The 24,739-nt window shown below is 38.1% G+C and overlaps 1 protein-coding gene across 1 annotated transcript; it reads right to left on the bottom strand.

Moving 5' to 3' along the window:
- Positions 1-14,156: 14,156 nt before the first annotated feature.
- LOC130083974 (gamma-aminobutyric acid receptor subunit rho-3) lies at positions 14,157-24,506 on the bottom strand. The gene is made up of 9 exons (XM_056249085.1): positions 24,299-24,506; positions 21,305-21,417; positions 20,027-20,094; positions 19,091-19,314; positions 18,930-19,012; positions 18,006-18,143; positions 17,722-17,874; positions 16,575-16,768; positions 14,157-15,051 (listed from the first exon to the last, which is right to left on the bottom strand). Exons 1-9 carry the CDS (start codon positions 24,436-24,438, stop codon positions 14,749-14,751), a joined length of 1,416 nt encoding a protein of 471 aa, XP_056105060.1. The 5' UTR covers positions 24,439-24,506; the 3' UTR covers positions 14,157-14,748.
- Positions 24,507-24,739: the final 233 nt, after the last annotated feature.

Here is a 24,739-nt window from a genome sequence, read left to right as displayed (position 1 = left end):
GCTCTTATAGGGAGAATGGCTTCGTTCCTAAAGACTTGGTTGCTAATCAACCCTGCAATGGTGAGTGTTATAACTCTTTGGACTCTTTGTCATCATTTTCTGACTAATACCAGTATGATGTTCAAAACTGAAATGTTGTTCTTTTTTAGTTGAGAACCAACAACATTGTGAGTGTCACGTCTCTAACAACAACGGTGAGTGAAACAACAATTAATCTATGAATGAGTATGTTCAAGTACGTGTTGTGGACCAATCAGACTCCAAGCTCTCTCCCCTACCTCTCTTTTAGAGACATATTATGCTGTTCGTCTAAATATTACAAGCCCAGATGTTAATTTCACCTACGTACAGAATATGGTGAGTGTCTCAGAGAAAAGGTTTTAGTGAACCGGTAAAATGGCTATAGAAAGTTTAAAAACATTGCTATCTAGTAAAGATTTTCAAGGTACAGCTATGGCTTACCTCAATAAGTGACAATATAGATATTGTCTTATTAGTTCTCTTGTTCCATCTAATAGGTTGAACAGTTGAGCACTCCCTGCAACGAATCCATAATGCTAAGGTATGTCTGCAATTTCCAAATATAACACATACGTGTGTGTGTGTGTGTGTGTACAGGGATGCATTAAAATTGATCAAAAGTGACAGTAAATACATTCATAATATTACAAAAGATTTCTATTTCAAAATAATCATGTAATAATAATAATTCTGTTGATCTTTCTATTCAATAAAGAATCATGAAAAAAAATGATTGTATTGTATGTATGTATTGTGGTTTCCACAAAAATATTACGCAGCACATCTGTTTTCAACATTGATAATAATGAGAAATCTTTCTTGAGCACCAAATCAGCATAATGTTAAAATGATTTTTGAAGGATCATGCAACACTAATAGAGTAAGTCAATGAATATTATATGTTGGTAAATATAATTTCTTTTTTGTTGGTGATCCATGTTCATAGGCCTCTGTGTAATTCTTTTTCTGAAGTATCCAAGTTGTATCAGGTAAACATTCATTTGTTTTCCATCTTTAGCAAAATAATCTTGTTACATCACATCATGTTTTCTGTATCTGCTCTGAAAGGCTATGTTTGATGCTTTACAGGGAATACACTTGGAATGTTTTGGAGAAGGAACAAGGTAAGTCATACTATCATGTGTGTGTGTGTGTGTGTGTTTTTGAGTGTCTGACTCAGCATGCATTTATGTCAGATTAACACATCTATTATTCCTTAGGCTCTACACATGCATGTTGACTCTGCAGCTGTCAAAACAGCTGGATGTGTGTACTGTTAGTACTGCTATTGCCGTTCTTATGAAGGACAGTACCAACATTAGATTCGATGGACCTCTAAGTAGAATAGGTGAGTGTTGAACTGTATGTACTGTTATTTCACATTTACAGCTTATCCAAGTGGTGTAAACACTAAAAATACAATCGTTTTTTTTCTATCTCTCTACTCTATAGCCATATGTCGTTTGCCCACTGATTCAGAAACCATTCCTTTGAACTCAACATTTACATGGGTCGCTGTAAATCTCAGTGCAAGCCAGAGCGAGGATATCAAAGATCAATTGAGATGGTAAATCTTGTATTCAGTGCACATTTGTGTCAAATTTCAATTATTTACTTATATGTCTAATGGGCTATAATCACACTGTAAAACTAAATTTCTGAATATCAAATTTAAACCAAATGTTATGCTTAAACATTCAAAGCACATTCCAAACAGAATTATGCAAAATAATAAAAAAGAAAGAATTGTTTGCAGTGTGACCATAGCATGATTTCACATGATTTCACCAAGTACTGTGGGTGTGTCTAGATCCACATCCTTGTTGGTCTTAGATTTGTGAATTGAACATATCACCCTATCATTTCGTTCTTATTTTAGCAGTATTTAATGGTTAGGATTTTTTGTTTGACAAGAATATTGTCCCATTACTAACAAGAGCACTTTCCAATCCTGCTCTGTTTTCCAGTGCACAGGGTCAGACGTTTGCTGTTCTTTTAAATGAGAGCTGTGGGATCTCATCTTCTATAACTCAACTTGTCTCTACTAAAACAATCTCTAAGAGCAGTGCCATATTTCCAGAGATTTCTTCTCCATCAGTAACTTCAGACTGGTCACTGACCAACCAAACCCACCCTGCAGTCACACCGTCCAGAAATATTATCAACACTTCTGATACACCTACAGTCCTAATATCTAATACATCCATCAACAGTACAGCCACTCAAACAAACACTGTTTCACATAATACGACAAGCCTGCCACTCATTCCAACACTTGATATAACAACCCAACCAGTCAATACAGCAGGTACACCAAACAATATAACAACCTCAATAGTCAGTACAACACATACAACACCTGATGTAACAACTCAAACGGTCAGTACAACAGATACAACACTTGATATAACAACCTCACCGGTCAATACAGCAGGTACATCACACAATATAACAACTTCACTGGTCAGTACAACAGATACCACACACAATATAATAACCTCACCAGTCAGTATAACAGATACAACACACAATATAACAAGCTCACCGGTCAGTACAACAGATACAAGAGGCAATTTTACAACTTCACCAGTCAGTATAACAGATACAACACAAAATATACCAACCTCACCGGTCAGTACAACAGATACAACAGGCAATTTTACAACCACACCAGTCAAAGCAACAGTAACCACACTCGATATGACAACCCCACTGGTCAGTACAACAGATACAACACAAAATATAACAACCTCGCAGGTCAGTACAACAAATACAACACACATAATAACAACCTCACCGGTCAGTACAACAGATACAACACAAAATATAACAACCTCACCGGTCAGTACAACAGATACAACACAAAATATAACAACCTCGCAGGTCAGTACAACAAATACAACACACATAATAACAACCTCACCGGTCAGTACAACAGATACAACACAAAATATAACAACCTCGCCGGTCAGTACAACAGATACAACACAAAATATAACAACCTCACCGGTCAGTACAACAGATACAACACAAAATATAACAACCTCACCTGTCAGTACAACAGATACAACACACATAATAACAACCTCACCGGTCAGTACAACAGATACAACACAAAATATAACAACATCACCAGTCAGTACAAAAGATACAACACAAAATATAACAACCACACTGGTCAGTACAACAGATACAACACAAAATATAACAACCTCACCGGTCAGTACAACAGATACAACACACAATATATCAACCGCACCGTTCAGTACAACAGATACAACACACAATATAACAACCCCACCGGTCAGTACAACAGATACAACACACAATATAACCACCCCACTGGTCAGTACATCAGATACAACACACAATATAACAACCTCACCGGTCAGTACAACAGATACAACACAGAAAATAACAACATCACTGGTCAGTACAACAGATACAACACACAATATAACAACCTCACCGGTCAGTACATCAGATACAACACACAATATAACAACCTCATCGGTCAGTACATCAGATACAACACACAATATAACAACCTCACCGGTCAGTACATCAGATACAACACAATATATAACAACTTCACCGGTCAGTACAACAGATACAACACACAATATAACAACCTCACAGGTCAGTACATCAGATACAACACACAATATAACAACCTCATCGGTCAGTACATCAGATACAACACACAATATAACAACCTCACCGGTCAGTACAACAGATACAACACACAATATAACAACCTCACCGGTCAGTACATCAGATACAACACAATATATAACAACTTCACCGGTCAGTACAACAGATACAACACACAATATTACAACTTCACAGGTCAGTACATCAGATACAACACACAATATAACAACCTCATCGGTCAGTACATCAGATACAACACACAATATAACAACCTCACCGGTCAGTACAACAGATACAACACAATATATAACAACTTCACTGGTCAGTACAACAGATACAACACACAATATTACAACTTCACAGGTCAGGACAAAAGATACAACACACATAATAACAACCTCACCGGTCAGTACATCAGATACAACACAATATATAACAACTTCACCGGTCAGTACAACAGATACAACACACAATATTACAACTTCACAGGTCAGTACATCAGATACAACACACAATATAACAACCTCATCGGTCAGTACAACAGATACAACACACAATATAACAACCTCACCGGTCAGTACATCAGATACAACACAATATATAACAACTTCACCGGTCAGTACAACAGATACAACACACAATATTACAACTTCACAGGTCAGTACATCAGATACAACACACGATATAACAAACTCACCGCTCAATACAGCAGGTACACTACACAATATAACAACCTCACCGGTCAGTACATCAGATGCAACACACAATATAACAACCTCACCGGTCAGTACAACAGATACAACACACAATATTACAACTTCACCGGTCAGTACAACAGATACAACACAAAATATAACAACCTCACCGGTCAGTACATCAGATACAACACAGAAAATAACAACCTCACCGGTCAGTACAACAAATACAACACAAAATATAACAACCTCACCGGTCAGTACAACAGATACAACACACAATACAACAACTGCACCGTTCAGTACAACAGATACAACACACAATATAACAACCTCACCGGTCAGTACAACAGATACAACACAAAATATAATAACCTCAACGGTCAGTACAACAGATACAACACACATAATAACAACCTCACCGGTCAGTACATCAGATACAACACAGAAAATAACAACCTCACCGGTCAGTACAACAGATACAACACAAAATATAACAACCTCACCGGTCAGTACAACAGATGCAACACACAATATAACAACCGCACCGTTCAGTACAACAGATACAACACACAATATAATAAGCTCACCGGTCAGTACAACAGATACAACACACAATATAACAACCGCACTGGTCAGTACAACAGATACAACACACATAATAACAACATCACTGGTCAGTACAACAGATACAACACACAATATAACAACCGCACCGTTCAGTACAACAGATACAACACACAATATAACAACCGCACCGTTCAGTACAACATATACAACAAACAATATAACAACCCCACCGGTCAGTACATCAGATACAACACAGAAAATAACAACATCACTGGTCAGTACAACAGATACAACACAAAATATAACAACCTCACCGGTCAGTACAACAGATACAACACACAATATAACAACCCCACTGGTCAGTACAACAAATACAACACACAATATAACAACCCCACCGGTCAGTACAACAGATACAACAAACAATATAACAACCCCACCGGTCAGTACAACAGATACAACACAGAAAATAACAACCTCACCGGTCAGTACAACAGATACAACACACAATATAACAACCCCACCGGTCAGTACAACAGATACAACAAACAATATAACAACCCCACCGGTCAGTACATCAGATACAACAAACAATATAACAACCCCACCGGTCAGTACATCAGATACAACACAGAAAATAACAACCTCACCGGTCAGTACATCAGATACAACACACAAAATAACAACCCCACCGGTCAGTACAACAGATACAACACAAAATATAACAACCTCACCGGTCAGTACAACAGATACAACACAATATATAACAACTTCACCGGTCAGTACAACAGATACAACACACAATATTACAACTTCACAGGTCAGTGCAACAGATACAACACACGATATAACAAACTCACCGCTCAATACAGCAGGTACACTACACAATATAACAACTGCACAGATCAGTGCAACAGATACAACACACAATATAACAACCTCTACGGTCAGTACAACAGATACAACACACAATATAACAACCCCACCGCTCAATACAGCAGGTACACTACACAATATAACAACAGCATTGATCAGTACAACAGATACAACACACAATATAGCAACCTCACCGGTCAGTACAACAGATACAACACACAATATAACAACCCCACCGGTCAGTACAACAGATACAACAAACAATATAACAACCTCACCGGTCAGTACATCAGATACAACACAGAAAATAACAACCTCACCGGTCAGTACATCAGATACAACACACAATATAACAACCCCACCGGTCAGTACAACAGATACAACACAAAATATAACAACCTCACCGGTCAGTACAACAGATACAACACAATATATAACAACTTCACCGGTCAGTACAACAGATACAACACACAATATTACAACTTCACAGGTCAGTGCAACAGATACAACACACGATATAACAAACTCACCGCTCAATACAGCAGGTACACTACACAATATAACAACTGCACAGATCAGTGCAACAGATACAACACACAATATAACAACCTCTACGGTCAGTACAACAGATACAACACACAATATAACAACCCCACCGCTCAATACAGCAGGTACACTACACAATGTAACAACAGCATTGATCAGTACAACAGATACAACACACAATATAGCAACCTCACCGGTCAGTACAACAGATACAACACACAATATAACAACCCCACCGGTCAGTACAACAGATACAACAAACAATATAACAACCCCACCGGTCAGTACATCAGATACAACACAGAAAATAACAACCTCACCGGTCAGTACATCAGATACAACACACAATATAACAACCTCACCGGTCAGTACATCAGATACAACACACAATATAACAACCTCACCGGTCAGTACAACAGATACAACACAAAATATAACAACCCCACCGGTCAGTACAACAGATACAACACACAATATAACAACCCCACCGGTCAGTACAACAGATACAACAAACAATATAACAACCCCACCGGTCAGTACATCAGATACAACACAGAAAATAACAACCTCACCGGTCAGTACATCAGATACAACACACAATATAACAACCTCACCGGTCAGTACATCAGATACAACACACAATATAACAACCCCACCGGTCAGTACAACAGATACAACACAAAATATAACAACCTCACCGGTCAGTACAACAGATACAACACAATATATAACAACTTCACCGGTCAGTACAACAGATACAACACACAATATTACAACTTCACAGGTCAGTGCAACAGATACAACACACAATATAACAACCTCTACGGTCAGTACAACAGATACAACACACAATATAACAACCCCACCGCTCAATACAGCAGGTACACTACACAATATAACAACAGCATTGATCAGTACAACAGATCCAACACACAATATAGCAACCTCACCGGTCAGTACAACAGATACAACACACAATATAGCAACCTCACTGGTCAGTACAACAGATACAACACACAATTTAACAACCTCACCAGTCAGTACATCAGATACAACACACAATATAACAACCTCACCGGTCAGTACAACAGATACAACACACAATATAACAACCTCACAGGTCATCACAACAGGTACAACACACAATATAACAACTTCACCGGTCAGTACATCAGATACAACACACAATATAGCAACCTCACCGGTCAGTACAACAGATACAACACACAATATAGCAACCTCACTGGTCAGTACAACAGATACAACACACAATTTAACAACCTCACTGGTCAGTACAACAGATACAACACACAACATAACAACCTCACCGGTCAGCACAACAGATACAACACACAATATAACAACCTCACCGGTCATCACAACAGGTACAACACACAATATAATTTCATCACTGGTAAGTACAACAAGTTCACCACACAATACAACCTCACCAGTCAGTATAAGAGATACGACACTAAATATAACAACCTCACCAGTCTATACAACAGTCACACCACTCAATATAACACCGACACACATTAATACAACAGGTACAACACTCAGATTAACTGTCACAAGTCTCAATTCAACAATCCCTCATGTCAGTACAACAGTCACATCATTTAATACAACTGCTGTGACAGTCACAACACTTGATAAAACCATAACAACTTTCAATTCATCCATCACTCCAATTAATACAACAAGAATGACACTTATTACAACTGTCATACCACTCAACTCAACTGCACTAAATTATACAACAGCCACGACAACAGTCACTTCTGAAAATGAGAGACAATCTTACACAAGTAGTTCTCAGTTTACCAACACAACCTTTACACCAAATACACCACTGTTTAACTTGACAATACCATCACAAACCACATTACACTTAAATGCAACAACATCCCCAATAAACACAACACTACACAACGGCACAATTACAGAAATCTCAAATAATACAATCCTAGCAAACACAACAGAATCACCAATTAACAGATATGAATCAAACACAACTCAACCACTTGACAATACAACTGAATTCAATACAACCACCATTCCGTATGACACAACACAACTTCTGAATAATTCTACACTGGAGACCACAGATGCTGGAACTGATACCACAACATATACACCACAAGTCAGTACTACAATGAATACACTTAACTTCACAACTTTTAATACAACTTTTTTTCCTGATGTAACTTATTCCAACATAACAGATCCCCTGTTCAATACAACACAATCAAATACAACAGCCTTTACAATGAACACAACCTTGTTTAACGCAACAGATATTCCACTGAATGTAACCATCTTCAATGGGACGGATGTCAACCGTAGCATCAACACAACAGATACCACCAATAACACATCAGAATTTAACACAACAGTAAGCCCTGCAGTTAATACAACACAATCAAATACAACAGCATTTACAATGAACACAACATATATTCCACTGAATGTAACCATCTTCAATGGGACGGATGTCAACCGTAGCATCAACACAACCGAGACCACCAATAACACATCAGAATTTAACACAACAGTAAGGCCTGGAGTTAATACAACACAATTTGACATCACAAACACAACACCGATAGATACAACAACCTTTCCAACAACAAAAAATATTACCAGTGGGCCAACTGACTCCACTTCAGAGTCTGTCACAACAGTTAGTCTCCTTAACACAACACAGTCAAATGGCACAACAGAAAAAGCCTTTACTAAAAATACAATCAGTAATGCAACTACAACATTCAATCCAATTAGTATTCTAAACAACTTAACAACAAATACTACCTTTATTAGTACAAATAGCAGTACAGTTCCCACAACTGCTCTGTCAGCCATACTTTCAAGCTCTCCTCAGAACAGCTCCACTTCCACAACAACAGCTCCAACTAATACAACTGAAGTCACCACAAGACCAGTTCCAGCTGTGCCAACAACACCCTCCATTACCATGGCAGCCACTACAGGTTTGACTATGCTTCTTGACTCAACATTCCAAAACTGACTATAGCTTCTTGACATTCCGAATATAAGTGTTTTTTATAGGTTCATGCATACACAACAGTGGTATCGAAAAGACACTTAAGTCTCTCATAAAAGGGATAGCTAACCCCAAAACGAATAATTTAGTCATCTTGTACTTACCCTCATGTTGTTCCAAACCTGTATTTTTTTCTCTTCTGTGGAACACAAAAAATACTTTAATATAAAATATGTCTTGTGTCTCAGTGTTTTTTATTGTTCATATAATGAAAATCAGTGGGGTCTAAACAGCATTGGATCCCACTGACTAACATTAAATGTCTCAATCATATTGCATTATGAAATATCGACGCAAGTAGAATTTACTTTAGGCTTTAGCAAGCTTTAGTTTGCAGATACCACTTGATATTTTGTATCCAATGCAATGAAATGCAGGCAGTGTGATATAAGTAGCCTATCTAAAAGTATCCACATTTGTTTTAAGGCCACAGTTTGTGTATATATACTGTAACAACAGCTCATTTGATTTGTTAATTTTTCAGAAGCAACAACTAATAGCCCAGACTCAGTGGCTAGCGATCTTCTGAATCAAACACAGAATGTGGCATCTCTAAATTCAACTCAGGTGAATCAGCTGGTCAACCAGCTAGAGAATCTTCTTTCTGCACCGAATATTAGTCTGGATCTGGGCCGAACAGTGCTGTCCGTCATCAACAACTTTCTAAACAGCTCTACAGATACTCTTGCTGGCTCTTCTAATCGGTGAGATACATGTGTAACACAAGCATTCAAAACAGTCTGACGCTGTCAAACTTGAAATATCGGATGTAAATATTATATTGTGTTTTGTAGATTAATCAAAGCTGTGGATAATTTGGCTCTAAAACTTGTGATTCGGGACCAGACTGAGAACATTGTATTTGATTCACTCGCTTTGACTGTGACCAAAGCTGATGGCACCAACTTTAGGGCAACGTCATTCTCAATTGTAGATCCCTTGAACCCACAGGTAATGACAACTGAAGTCCAAAGCAATTTATTAACAGTTTGGATGTTTTTGGAAGTGCAATGACTCAACATGTCTGGTTATACAGGTCACAAAAGGATTGCAAAGACAAGTCAGGGCAGTGCAAAGTTCCTCCTCAATGGGCAAAATAACACTACCTGCATCCCTGACAGAGAACCTCTCTCCAGAACAAAAGAAGATAGTCTCAAGAGTCCAGTTCACCTTCTTTCAGAAAAGCACTTTTTTTCAGGTAAAACTGGGTTGATTTATTTTCATATAATAAAAGGGCCATCAGACATCAAGAACAAGATTAAGATGTTTGTACATAACCTTTGCAGTTCCCCTCAGATTGAAAATTTGCTCACCCTTATATATCTTTTCCATTCAATTAACATGCATTTAAGCTTCATAAAGGATACAAAATCACCATAAATGACAACCAACCTTGACCAAATAACATTTTCAGAAATAAAGCTGATGTCAGATTTGATTCTGCCACTCTTCTTCAGTTAATTCTTTGGATTTTCATGTATCGACAGGATAAAAACATGACTCAACAGATGCTGAACAGCCACATTCTGGGCTCTAGTCTGGCTAACCTGTCAATCAAAAACCTGAGGGAGAGTGTCGAGTTTACTCTGAGGAATAAGCAACCCGTTTCGGTGTGTGTGTGTGTGCGCTCACATTTAAACTATACATCATCATATGTCTCTGCCAGCTGAATGTATGATCTATCTCTTAACTTCTCTCCCACAGGGGAACTATGTAGCTTCCTGTGTTTTCTGGGACTTTGACAAAAACGGTGAGATTGCACACCTCCCAAAATTCCAGAGAAATTGTTATTAGGCCAAATTAAATGTGTGATCCGTCTAATTTCTTAACTAATGTCTTGTAATTCCTATGTGTTTTGGATGTTCTAGGAGGTTCAGGAGGCTGGAATCCCAACGGCTGCTATGTCAAGAACAGCAGTACTGAGAACGAAACCATCTGTAGCTGTGATCACCTGACCAGCTTTGCTGTGCTGCTGGTAAGTATGTCAGTGTGTGGGATTGTTCCCAGAAATGTCCACATCCATCCTCTTCAGAAGTTTATAATGGCTCAAATTAATATGATTATAATAAAATCGAGAGTTATAACCACAGGCTTCAACAATACATTTCTCATAATGAACATTTTCACAAACATTAAGGAAAAATAGTTTATTTTAAATACATTTTATAATTTTTCTAATCTTTACTTATTTTAAAAACATTTTTCATAAATGTCAGGAATATACATGCAGATCTGTATACGCTACAGTTCAAGCATTTGGGGTCGGTAAAATGTTTTAGAAAAAAGTCTCTTATGCTCAAACAAGGCTGCGTTTATTTGATCAAAAATTCAGTAAAAACAGCAATATTGTGAAATATCATTATAATTTAACTCTTTTCTGTTTTAAAATGTAATTTATTCCTGTGATGCAAAGCTGAATTTTTAGCATCATTACTTCAGTCTTCAGTGTCACATGATTTTAATAAATTAACTTGTTTTTTTTCTCCTAAAATAACAATGTGCAAATAATAATAATTTGCATAAATAATTTATTTTTAATAAACTATGTGCCATACAGTATACTTTTAACTGGCCCAAAACTCTCTTACACTGGACCTGGACAATCCATAATGTTGAGCCCTGAATTAGGTCTGCATTACACATCTCTGGGATTGTCATATAATGCTTTCATTAATCTTGTTTTCACAGGACATTAGCCGTGAAGGCATAACAGACCATCTACAAGCCACCATCCTTACCTATATCACTTTCATCGGATGTGGGGTGTCCGCCATTTTTATCTCAGTTACTCTGCTCACGTACCTCGCGTTTGAGTGAGTAACATCCTCCTTCTCAGTGAATATACTGTAAGCCCTAAAACGAGATTAATCACATTTGGTCCCTCAAAAACCACTATGATGCATCTTATAAAATGTACTTCCATCTTTCATTCCCAAAAGAAGCATTTATTTACCCAATTCTTCCTTTTAATTCCAGCAAAATCCGCCGGGACATTCCTTCGAAGATCTTGATTCATTTGTGTTTCGCCCTGCTGTTCCTGAACCTGGTATTCTTGTTGGACTCATGGTTAGCTTTGTATAGAGATGCAAAAGGCCTGTGCATTTCTACAGCATTCTTCCTGCACTACTTCCTGTTGGTCTCCTTCACCTGGATGGGACTGGAGGCTCTGCATATGTATCTGGCCATCGTCAAAGTCTTCAACAACTACATGACCAGATACATGCTAAAGTTTTCTCTGGCAGGCTGGGGTGAGTTCAGCTGCTATTATCCTTGTGGTTTGTGGCTGTAGATGATTGCTGATTTAATTCTGTGACGTGTTTTTGCAGGAATCCCTTTGGTTGTTGTCATTATTGTGATTGCGATACCCAAAGGTTTCTATGGCCTCATTAGCAATGGAAATACGGAGGATTTGTAAGTATTCAACTTATAATTTAAAGGCGTCAGTCTTCATTATGTATTTGCTCTTGATGTTTCTATATTTCTCTCTTCCAGTTGTTGGCTGAAGAATGACACAGCATTTTACGTAGCCGTTGTGGCATACTTCTGCATCATATTTGTGTTGAACCTGGCCATGTTTGTGGTGGTGATGGTCCATCTGAGACGAATTAAGCGGCAAAACCCCCACAATAATCAGTACCGCAGCGGCCTGCAGGACCTTCGTAGCATCGCGGGACTCACTTTCCTGCTGGGGCTCACATGGGGCTTCGCCTTCTTCGCCTGGGGACCAGTCAAGTTGGCCTTCCAGTACCTGTTTTGCATCTTAAATTCCCTACAGGGTGTGAAACAATATTATATAATTCGTTTTATAAATATAGTCAGCATAATACAGTTAGAAGTATATTTTTTCAATGCAATAATGCAACTACCTTGAGCGCTTGATGAAAACAGCTTCTTGTTCTCTTTCTCTCTCAGGATTTTTTATTTTTGTTTTCCACTGCGCTCTGAAGGAAAATGTCCGTAAACAGTGGAGAATGTACCTCTGCTGTGGCAGGTTACGATTGGCTGAAAATTCAGGTATATCTTTAACCAAACTAAAACCTAGCTGCATGTTACACTAACTAGTTATTTTACGGGCATCTTCGTTTTACCTCTCAAACGTTTTTCTCCAGAGTGGAGTCGGACAGCAACACAGAGCAACAACAAGAAAGGTTCGATTCTGACGGCACTTTCATCTAATTCAGGGACCAACAGTGCACCGCGAAGCTCAGTGAGCAGCAATGAATCTGTGCCATCCCTTGGCATCGGTCAGTTCTGCTCACTACTGCAAAAAAACTGGCAAGAAATGCACAAATGTGTTTTATACAAGTCAAGAATATTTTTAACTCTTTAACTTTATGTTACAGGCTCACCAGTCGACGACAGTCAGATCATGTCAGGGGAAGCGAATGATGATGTGGTCCTCAATGAGATCAACAGTCAACTCAGTTCACAACTCAGATCTGTGTAGTTTTTGGAAGGGGATTATAAACCCAAATTGGAAAATAGGTTCCATGTCTGACAGTTGTTTCCAGCAGGCCTGAAACATGTAATACCAAAATGAGGATCTAGTGACTCTGCAAAAAAAAAAAAAAGTCTTCTGTCATCAGTTTCTCTGAATGAATGTTACATGCAGTAAAGATAAAAATATATCCAAGTGCGGAAACGTTATATTACGCCCCACTTTTACAGCGTCAAGGGTTTTAAAGTCCTATATATTTTCAGAGACAACTCTTCTGCAAAATAATAATAATCATTTGAGCTCAGATTATGCCAGTGCATAATAAATGGTACTTAAAAAAATGCTAGTTTTTTTCCTGAAATTCAGTCTTAAAATCCATATCAATCTGTTAGATGCGTTGAAGAAAGACTGAAAATTTCAATGTGGGTCCAGTTGTTCATATACCTGTTTATTTTTTTCTCTCCACATTTTATAGTCATTCTCAGTGTTGTAATCCTCACATAAGAAGGAATTATAAAAATGGATGTATCTGAAAATGTTAGATGTAATCAAATTTTCTGTTGTCTGAAATTGTCTTTGAGTAGCAGAAGGGGTTCTGTTTAGCCAAAGTATAGTAGGCTACTGTGATTTACATGTATTATGTTTTGATAATTGTTTTGTAACAATTACTGTATGTAGTGTTATGAATTTATGTTAATTTCGCTTTTGCACATTTTAGGAAGAGTTAGGAATCTGACATTCTAACATAATAAATAATTTATTATATTTTTTTCGCCCTATGATACAGTTTTTGAGTATGTGAATTCTATCATTGTGGCATATGATCACACATCAAGTGTATGACAGTCTTGTAAACTCTGAGCAGGCCAGTTTTCTCTCGCTCAGGAGTATATGCTCCAGTAGATGATATTGAAGAGAAAGTATGCTAAAGGAAATAATATTCTCGAATAGGAGTCTATCTTGTAACTGTTGTTCATGATATGGTGGACGCTTTGGCGGATGGAACGCCGTCGACGGAGGCGCGTGCCCAGGATTTGAGGGAGGTCAGGTGTTGTGGAGTTCCGTGAGGACACGCACGTGTCCATGTTTAGGTCAGACAGCCGAGGAAATGAGCTGAGCTCTATGTCCTGGTCATGGAAACATCCGTCGAATGCCATGGCTTGAGATGCATCGTAGTCTGAGAGCTGTAGGAGACAAAAACAATTAACTTTTTCTGGAATGTACGTGGTAAGATCTTTTAAAGTACAATAGATTTCATATATTATGGAAGTTTAAGAGATTGTGCACCAAAAAATGAAATTCTCTTGCTCTAAAAAAATGGCAGGTTTGACATAATGTTTGATAATCAAAGACCAATGATGTTTGATGTTATTGTGGTCCACAAGCGCCATGATTTGAGAGCAGCAAATGTGTTGCATGACTTGAGTTTTAAAATATAACACATGCATTATATGGACTTTCTTCTTTTTTTCCATTCGGGACTTGACAATGTAGATAAAATACATAAGATTCTTTAATCATTTTTTATGCTGTCATATGTCCATTTATAGCTGAACTATCCCTTTGAGGAAGGGGTTCAAAACTTCCTGGAGGGCCATAGCCATGCAGACTTTAGCTATCACCCTAATTAAACGCACCTGATCCAATTAGTCAAGTCTTTCAGGCTTATTTGAAAACTGCAGCTGCGTCCGATTTGCGGCGCAACGAAGGCTGTCCCAAGTCAAAGGCTCCTTCAAATGCAGCTTTGAAATGGGTCCTTCGTTTCCCGGGCAATGAACTGCTGCATCCCAATTCGCCTACATATTATGCCCTAAAATGATGTACTATTTTTGTAAAAAAAAAAAAAAAAAAGTACATAGGCCTACTTTTGAGTGTGCAAAGCTTTGAGACACACTACTACTTCGTCATAATTGCGTCTTTAACGGACAGCTCTGTCGCTTGTTTATGTGCATCTTGTCACCATTTAAACTGCCCTGTCAATCATCTTGTCACCATTAAAATCCTCCACATTCAATTTAATTTCCTACCATATCGGAGAGAAATGTACATAACTCGTTGATCTGCCAGTCGTAGGTCTTTTATGCGGAGAACTCTCCTCATATGTGTTTGCATGATGCATTTAAAAGTTAATGACCAAACGTATCTTTATAAAAGTTCGCAATGATGTTGCAGATGATGAAATATAATGGGGATAACACTGAATAAATATCTTTTCATCAGGTTAGATACTAAATACTAATCGCTCAAATCCCTTTATCAAAACCAGTCTACTTAACCGTTGGTCTCGCACATCCGCCATGTTTTTAGGTTTTTTAACACGTTTTATTTGTGTTTGTAGTTCTCATCAAATCCTTGTCCAATGCGCAATGAGTTGTGGACAATATTAGCCATTAGAGTGCTGCACTTCAGATTATAACTGGAAAAGTAGATCATCCGGGTTTCTTTGGAATACTCATTTCAACATACTACGATTTGGGACACAATTCTAATTTCGAATACTATTTAGGACGGATAGTATGTGAATTGGGAAGCAGCAAATGACACAACAGATGGATCCTTCATAGCCTACCTCAGAATTTAGTCATTTAATGAGCTATCTTCTCTTGATATATGTAGTGGAAATGCATCATAAAACTGAAAATATCTATTTTTATCAAGCCCAAAGTCAATGAACTGAGAATGTCAGGATCTTTAAGGAAACTTTGACCTTTAATTGTTTGAGTTTCTTCATTTCCTCCTTTGTGGTGAAGTAGTTGACAGCTGCGTACTCGATGACGGACAGAAACACAAACAGGAAGCTGGTCCACAAATAGATGTCCACCGCTTTCACATATGATACCTGAGGCATGGACGCTGACACTCCCGTAATTATGGTGGACATAGTCAACACTGTAGTGATTCCTGGATTGAACACACATGCAGAGACACACATTTTGCAAAAAAAAAAAGAAAAAAGAGTGTACTGTACTCTGATGCAGTGTTAAGGTACGGTTACAGTTCATTGTTCAGCTGAATTTTCGAATTTTACGTGACGGTGAAAGATTTCCCCAGGCATATTTTGCAACGGGGTTCAATGCTACACTATTGACAATAGACAATGGACCTTTTTTGCCCACATAATTTTGCTAATGTGGCAGCACTTTTAGACTTATTTTCTGTTACAAAATGCAGTGTTTTCTTGAACATCTTTGTTGATTCCTCCCAACCAGTAAGATTTTAGGACTAGTCTAGAGTTACATTACCAGCGACAAGTTAAAAAAATAATAATTATAATTACCGCCAAACAATCACACCCAATCAGGTGTGTTTATCAGGTGTATTTACAAGTTTATCAGGATTTTGGACCAATGAGATTTGGTGGGTGGAGCTACCCACTTTGACGCCACAAAAACAGGCTATAGGCTGTTTGAGTGATAAACAGTTGCATTCACACATAGTATGGTTATAAATAAGACAGAAAACTGCATTTTGTAATCAAACCGGGCCCCTTCGTATTTTTAGAAGCCACAAATGTATTATCAGTAAACCTATGCTGTAACCATAATAAACCAAGAAATTAACAAAATGTCTGACAAATTGGCCTATGATTGTTTGAGGTGATTTTGATAAAGGACCAAGTCCTGCTTGGCTAAATCACACCGTGCAGCCTTGTTTCTTTTCATCTTAGGAAAAACGTTACGACTTAGTTAAGCAACTATGAGACAACCTAGCAACTAAAACGTTCATCACACTGGACCGCAGTCTAAGGCTCAATGTCATGCAGACACTACAAGATTGAATTACCTACAAGACGAGAGATCATTTATGAGATAAACATTTAGCCAAGTGCAAGTGTGTTGACAGGTGTTACGCACCAAGTGAAACACGGGCCGGTACCGCCCGCCTGTCGATCCAAAAAGACACCCAGGACAGCACCACCATCAGCATTGTGGGAAAATACGTTTGCAGCATGAAGAAGAATATGTGTCTTCTGAGGATGAAGTTGATGTAGAGCCTGTTGTACCAGCCTGACAGAAACATGTGTAAAGCCTGTAATTAATGACCTACTGATATATTACTAAAGTAGCAAGAACAAAGACAAGATTTGTCGTAGCATGAATACATAGAAGGAGAGAGAGAGAAGAAAAGAGCCTCTTACCTGTGCTGCTGTACAAGGCCAGACCGTGTGAAGGGTGGAACTCTTCAATGAAGAACTGAGAGAGGGCAATTTCATCTGTCCTTAGAGAGTCATTGCCATTTTTCCAGTACAACATGAGGTCGTTCTCATTATATGCATCTGAATGGGACAGAAGAGCGGAAGCCGTAAGATAAAGAATAGAGGTAGGCCTAAAAGAAAGTGTGCGCCTGATTAATTCATGCTTAAATACATGGATAATATGAAGAGAAATTTTCTAGATTCAAATATTAACATCTATAGCAACAGCATTTGTGGAGTAAAGCTGGTTTCTACAGACAAAAGTTAAAACTAGCAGTTGTAGCAAGGCACTTAAAATGAAATTAAACGACTCCTTGTCATCCACAGGTTTAAAAGCAGGCTGGATAAAGTTAACCAATAGCTAAATAGCTATTTAGATGTATTACTAGCTGTAATGTATTCTGTGTCTGTGCTCTTGTTTTCTAAACTTTTGGTTTGTATTTGGTTCAGTTCCTGTTTCCTGTGTTTCTCTCATTCCCTGATTGTGTTGTTAGTCAATTACCCTGTGTGTATTTAAGTCCTTGTGTTTTCATTCTTCTTGGTCAGGTCTTGTCCTTTGATGGGAGTTTTGCCACACTAGTCTCATGCCAATATATAATGTTTAGACCTCTTGGTATACGTTCGCAACAGTGCATATTTTAACATTCATTGCATTACTCCACGTACTTTAAATGCAAGCACTTTTTCTGTAACTACAATATTTAAAATGGTGTCTAAATGGTGGCAGAAATGCTTCACATTCCTTTAATGAAATGATCCACGACTGTCACATTTTCCCAACCAGTAAAATATCAACTAAAAAACAATGAAGGTGGGACTCAAGAAAAATGACACAAGAACTGAGGATGTTTCTAGGTGGACACGCACAGCTCTCCAGTTCCAGGGAACAATTCTGAGTGTCCAACGGGAATCTACTGAAGTCCATTGAGCACAGAGAAGTAACTGTGATCCTACAACAAAGAGAATATTCCATTAATAAAACATTTACATATGAAGGAAATGAATCAGCAGAGGTTATAGGCTTCTACCTGACGCTGTAAAGGATGTTGCCGTCTGGGTAAACCCTCAGCATTATGTTCTCCATGGTGGTATCATGGATGAAGGAGCGCTTGGAATGGACGAAAAAGACATCAGGCTTCCAGATCTTCTTCACCAGCCGACCATCGAATGTGCGGCTCAGATTGTTACTGGAGGGAAAAGCCAAGCGTTCATCCTTCCAATAATGCCTCAGGTACAGGGTCATCGTGAAGTCCTGAGAGAGACCTTTACATTTTACTGACCTTATAGACAAACATGACAACTTATTACGAGCAACAGTGCAGGGTAGTGACTGGCATTTTGGTGCAAATAAAAGTTTTTGACATTTACCAAGAAGACCCATATTGCTGAGATTTACTTTGTGAGAAGCTGAAGGCCTGCTTTCTACAGGGCAAAATGTATACATTTTTTAAATATGGAACAAGTTTGCAAAGAATACATTTGATTAGAAACTGAGAATTAGTATTCAGATCCATTTGTAAAAGCAATATCGGAAACAAATGATGTTCAGCACGATTAATGGATTGACTCATACGAGTTTTCTTTTTAGTGAATCAAAAGCATGCAGCCCAACTTGTAGTTCGATTCCCGAATGAATTACTCTTATAAGCGGGTCCATTCTAGTGAATCAAACACATGCAGGTTCAATGCACATGCAAATCACGTTTGGATGTTCATATGACAGTGTTGTTAAAGATGCATTTTTAGTTTTGTGTAGTCATGCAGTTTTTATGCTGCCTCTAGGAAGACTAAAGTCTGTGCAAACACTTTCAAGAACTGTTTTATATGTATTTATTTTTTAAATTATGTCATAATGTCTTTGTTCCAAATATTTATTTAATATATATACTAAAAGATTCGTTAAAGGAACCATTAAGGATCCAGAACATTGCTCTATTAAATACAAAGAGAATATGCACTTTTACCATGTTTACTTCAGAGATGCTGTCTATACTCTCCACCTGCACATCAATGCCCACAGGGATGGCAGATCCTGCAGAGCAGAAGACACAATACATTTGCATATTGGTTCAGGAAAACAGCAATGCCTTTGATATCAACTTAGAGAGAATCTGCCTCCTTTGCTCCTACAGAGAGAGCATATGGAGCTCAAAATGTTACTAATCCTATTTGTCCCATCATTAATTAGCAGTGGTTACTGACTGAAGGACACCATTCAAAGCCTGGTTCCACCTCTTGATCTTCTTTAATCATGTAAAAGAAAGCCTAGACACCAATAAACTACTCTTTTATCTAAACATCTCTTCCTCTTTTAAAGCACTGGCAGATTAGAGCGTCACCCTGCTGGTTGAAAGGAAGCAATACAATTATTTATGCTTACATGTAAATTTCCACCACACACAGTGAGCCGTTAGTCATGTGTATTAGTTAATCTATTAGTTTATGTACATGTATGCATTTATAAGAATAGTTTAATATGTTTTTTAAGGCTTGGATGAGACCCGATTGGCCCTTGTGAAAAAGTAGTGTGCTTAATTGTACTGAATTGTGCATAAAGAGAGAACACTTTCATGGCTGTTTCTTAACACACTTTTAAAAAGTGCTCTTTGTAATAATGTCAGATTAAAAAGTGTTACTTTAAGGTACATTTTAAATCACTGTGTTTTAATCATCTTTTGTCATGCTTTAGATCTGTTGACTAACATATACTTAAGCACATGTAAAATATTTGATTGTAAAATATTTTAACCATAATGTATTTTTCAATATTATTTAATGAAAATATTTAAATACATGAAATGTAAACTTCAATAGAAATTGCATTGAAGTATTAGTTTGTTCCATCGCAGCCATCTGCTATAATATTTCATATATTGCATTGTATTCAATTATGTGTAAAAATGATAACATTAGCACTTTTCCATCTGTTTTAACAGGCCTGGGATGTAATCCAGATTACTGTCCACCAAAGCACATCTGTGTCCTCAACACCCATTGTCTAATTTGTGTTTTGCACAATCTGGGTCATGTTTGAATTTAGGACCACACTCGCCCTGTCAAAGTCACCTCTGGCCGCTTTCCCCCGAATAGAGAGATGGTTACACCGCCTCATTCTGCCCTCTGACACGACAAAATGGCACAGCCCATTTTTAATCAGATTTAATAAAAAGAACACTCTAATTGTGATTTTCAGGATTGTGATGGTGATTGATAATTGGAGCAAATAAACAGTTCATCCTGACCTCCAAATCCAGGTCTCATGGCAAAGTCTTGGTCTTCGATCCTTAGCAGCTGTTCAGTTTTGATGAGGAGGGACTTGGTGCTGTCCTTTCGCTTTAATTTGTAGTCAATCCGTCTGAAAGAATGAGAAAAAGGGTCAGAAGAAAAACAGGCCATTATTGCACTTCTGTAGTTTTTCTAAATAACAGGAATATTATCCCGGGCCCTGTGAGCAGGTGGGCCTTTGCATTACAGAGAAATAAAACAGTTGGATGTTTTATTTCCAGCCAGAACGTGACCATCAAACATCTGCCTCAGTGCTCCAGCATCTGTCATTTGAAGAGAATTACTCAGCCATTAAAGGGATGATTTATAAAAAGCAGCTTGTTTTACAATGGCGGTTGTGTGTGCCAGGTTGTGAAAATGAACTGTGATTTGGAGCGCTTCCAGACGCCTTCCAAACAAGCTATTTTCTGAGCCTTAAGAGATGAGACATGAACAAAAACACGGCAGAAACCAGTGAAGGTCAGTCATACACGTACAATGTTTCCCCTAACATAGACTTCATCTTCATCTGAGTGCTGTAATTGAAACCCCAAATACTGTCAATCACGCTGTGCTCATTCCATGGCAAAGTTAATTGCACACCGAAGAGCAATTACAAAATTAAACCTCAAACTGAATACAGCATACAACCACTAATGAATACGTGATAGACTCATTACACAATCATCCTAACAAAAACACAGCACTAATGACACAATGCATGCTGCGAGATTGCTGTACACCGCTGTGATTAAAATGACAATAATATAAAACATAGTTATATAATATAATTTTTTTAAAAATCACCTATAAATTTTAAAAACTAAAAACTCTCTTGGATGGAGCACTGCACTAAGAGTGAAATGCCCTAGAAAATGTATCCTATTAACCTCTTATTAATCTATTTCTAATGGCTTTTATAAATATTCAATGCAATGACACATTATGCATTAACAAAAGCTGTACCTGGAAAACCTGGCTGACACTGTAAAAACACAGGCTTTTTTTTTGGAGAATCTGCAGGCGTGATTTTAATGCCAAACAGAACTTTGGCTGCTCTCCAAAAAAACAGATGATGGCACCAGGATGGTTTTAATTACAGAATGAAAGAATACTGGCACTCTTGAGGTTGTGTGACTCATTACGCTGTGGTAACATAGAAACCACCAACAATAGATTAAAACCTCACTTTATTTCTCATTTAGACACATAGTACAGAGGAAATTCAATGATCCATGGAACTAGCAGCATTTGTTCCTTTACAACTCTTTTCTACCCTTTTTTATGCACTCTGCTATTGTCTCAAATCAGGGTTATTATTGTTAACCAAAACTAAAATATTTTTTTTTTTAACATTTTCCTTACTTACAAACTAAATAAACATTAAAGGTGCTCTATGTAACTTTTCTACTAAAATGAATCCTTTTTTTATTGCCTGTGTGTGAAGGGGTTGTAATCACACATTAAAATCATCCACTTGTCGAGTTTTGCTATTACCTCTGAAGGCCAGTATTCCTATTTCTATGTGAAGTCTCCGGGTCGGATTTACCGCGAAATCCAACGGATGTGACGTGCATGCGCGCTCCCGAGCCTCTCTCCTTATATACAGTCTATTGTAGACGGTCAATATTCCCAAGACTCTAATCGTTCGTAGTGCTGGACGGGGCCTTTCGAACGAGCCCACCCCCGAGGTCCAACTCGCCCGGCTCCCCGAGTTATAGCCGTTCGAAATCGGGGGTCCCAGCGAACGGCGATCCGGTAGGGGGCATCCCCGAGGCCCGCCACTCTAGCGTTCGGGCAAGGGTTCCCCTGGGACCTCCTCCCCCGAATTTGAGCTCTCTGGGTCTTTGCGTTCCAGAGATACGAGCGATTTTCTTCTGAGATCGTGACGTCACCGGCGTCCGCAATTTTGCAGCGCGCCCGATGGTTTTCTGCTAATATCTCCGCGAAAACACCACCAAAAACTATGGAACTTATACGGTTCTTTTCAGCTCGACTAGATGGTCCCAACGAGCTCGGTGCTCGCCGAATCCGTCAAGTATTCGCCGAGATATTTGCGTAATAGACGGTATTGTCTATGAGTTCGAGCACGAGCGCTCTTGTAAAATTTGGTTGCAATCTGAAACATCACCACTAGAGGCCGCTAAAAGTTACGTAGAGCACCTTTAACTGAAACGTATTTTATTTCAGATAAATGCCATGGCTGTAAATTAAAATACTAAAATAAATCAAAATAAATCAACTAAAACAAATAAATGCACATGAATAAAAACAATATAGACATATTTTTGAAAAACGAATAAAACATTATTTTTTTTACTTTTAGTCCCCCTGTCAATAATTGTATCTGAAAAATGACCAAAATGACATATTTAACCGTTTTTCCTGTGTAAAACATTTTTATTCATGCCTTCAAATAGCTTGAGTGTAATACACCCTGGCTTCATTTAATATGTGAAACCATGAATATGCAAATTATCCCCGCCTCCACTCACTCACACCAGCTCAGAGATCCACTCGCTCAACTTTACAGTATGCTACAGGGTTGCTTAATATTTTTGTGGAAACCATGATACTATTTTTTAGAAGCCTTTGAGGAACAGAATGTTTGAAAAGAACAGGATTGATTTGAAATAGCATTTTTAGTAGAAATAGTAGTGTCTTTACTGTCACTTTTGATCACTTTAATGCATCCTTGCTGAACAAAGTCATAATTTATACTATATATAAAATAAAACACTTTATTTTAGTGTCCTTCTTCCACGTTACATGTAGATACTATAGTAATTATTTTAAATTGTGGATAATTACATGCAACTAACCTTAACACCCTAATCCTAACCCTATATAATAAGTACATAATTATTACTCCATACTTAAATGTGTAATTACACTGTAACACAGACACCTTAAAATTAAGTGTAACATACTGACCCCAAACAAGCTAAAGAGTTTAAATATTCACGACTCACCCTCTGAATCTGTGTTTGGCGTGCTCAACCAAGTAAACATCCTTGTTTTTCTTCCGGTTAGGGTAGGGGTTGTTGAGCAGGGTGACGGGCCAGAGACAAGCAAGGCACAACAGCCTGAGGGTCAGCAGGAATAACTTCATGGCCAAATATGATGACGGAAGACCTGTTCTTCTTCTTCTTCTGGGACTCTTGGTCCTGTAGCTAGGGTCCAAAATCCAAGGCAGGATGGTTCCTGAGTCCTGGCCATCCCCAGCAAACCTCAACTGAGAGGGCGCTGGGAAACGGTACGGTAGTCCTGATGATCTCTCCCGATGTTCACACGTCTCCCAGAAGAATTGTAAATCTGAAACTAGTTTGTTGGATCGTCTTACAGCATCTATTCAGCATCCATCACCGCATACTTCACCTGATTGAATGTGTCTAGTTAGTCCCGCTGTCGTC

Source organism: Rhinichthys klamathensis, unplaced genomic scaffold (genome assembly GCF_029890125.1).
Source record: "Rhinichthys klamathensis goyatoka isolate OS25496 unplaced genomic scaffold, OSU_Roscu_1.1 h1tg000059l_1, whole genome shotgun sequence".
In the NCBI taxonomy this organism is placed as follows: domain Eukaryota; kingdom Metazoa; phylum Chordata; class Actinopteri; order Cypriniformes; family Leuciscidae; genus Rhinichthys; species Rhinichthys klamathensis.
The sequence above is the reverse complement of the archived record's forward strand: the minus strand, read 5'-3'. Positions and strand labels throughout refer to the sequence as shown.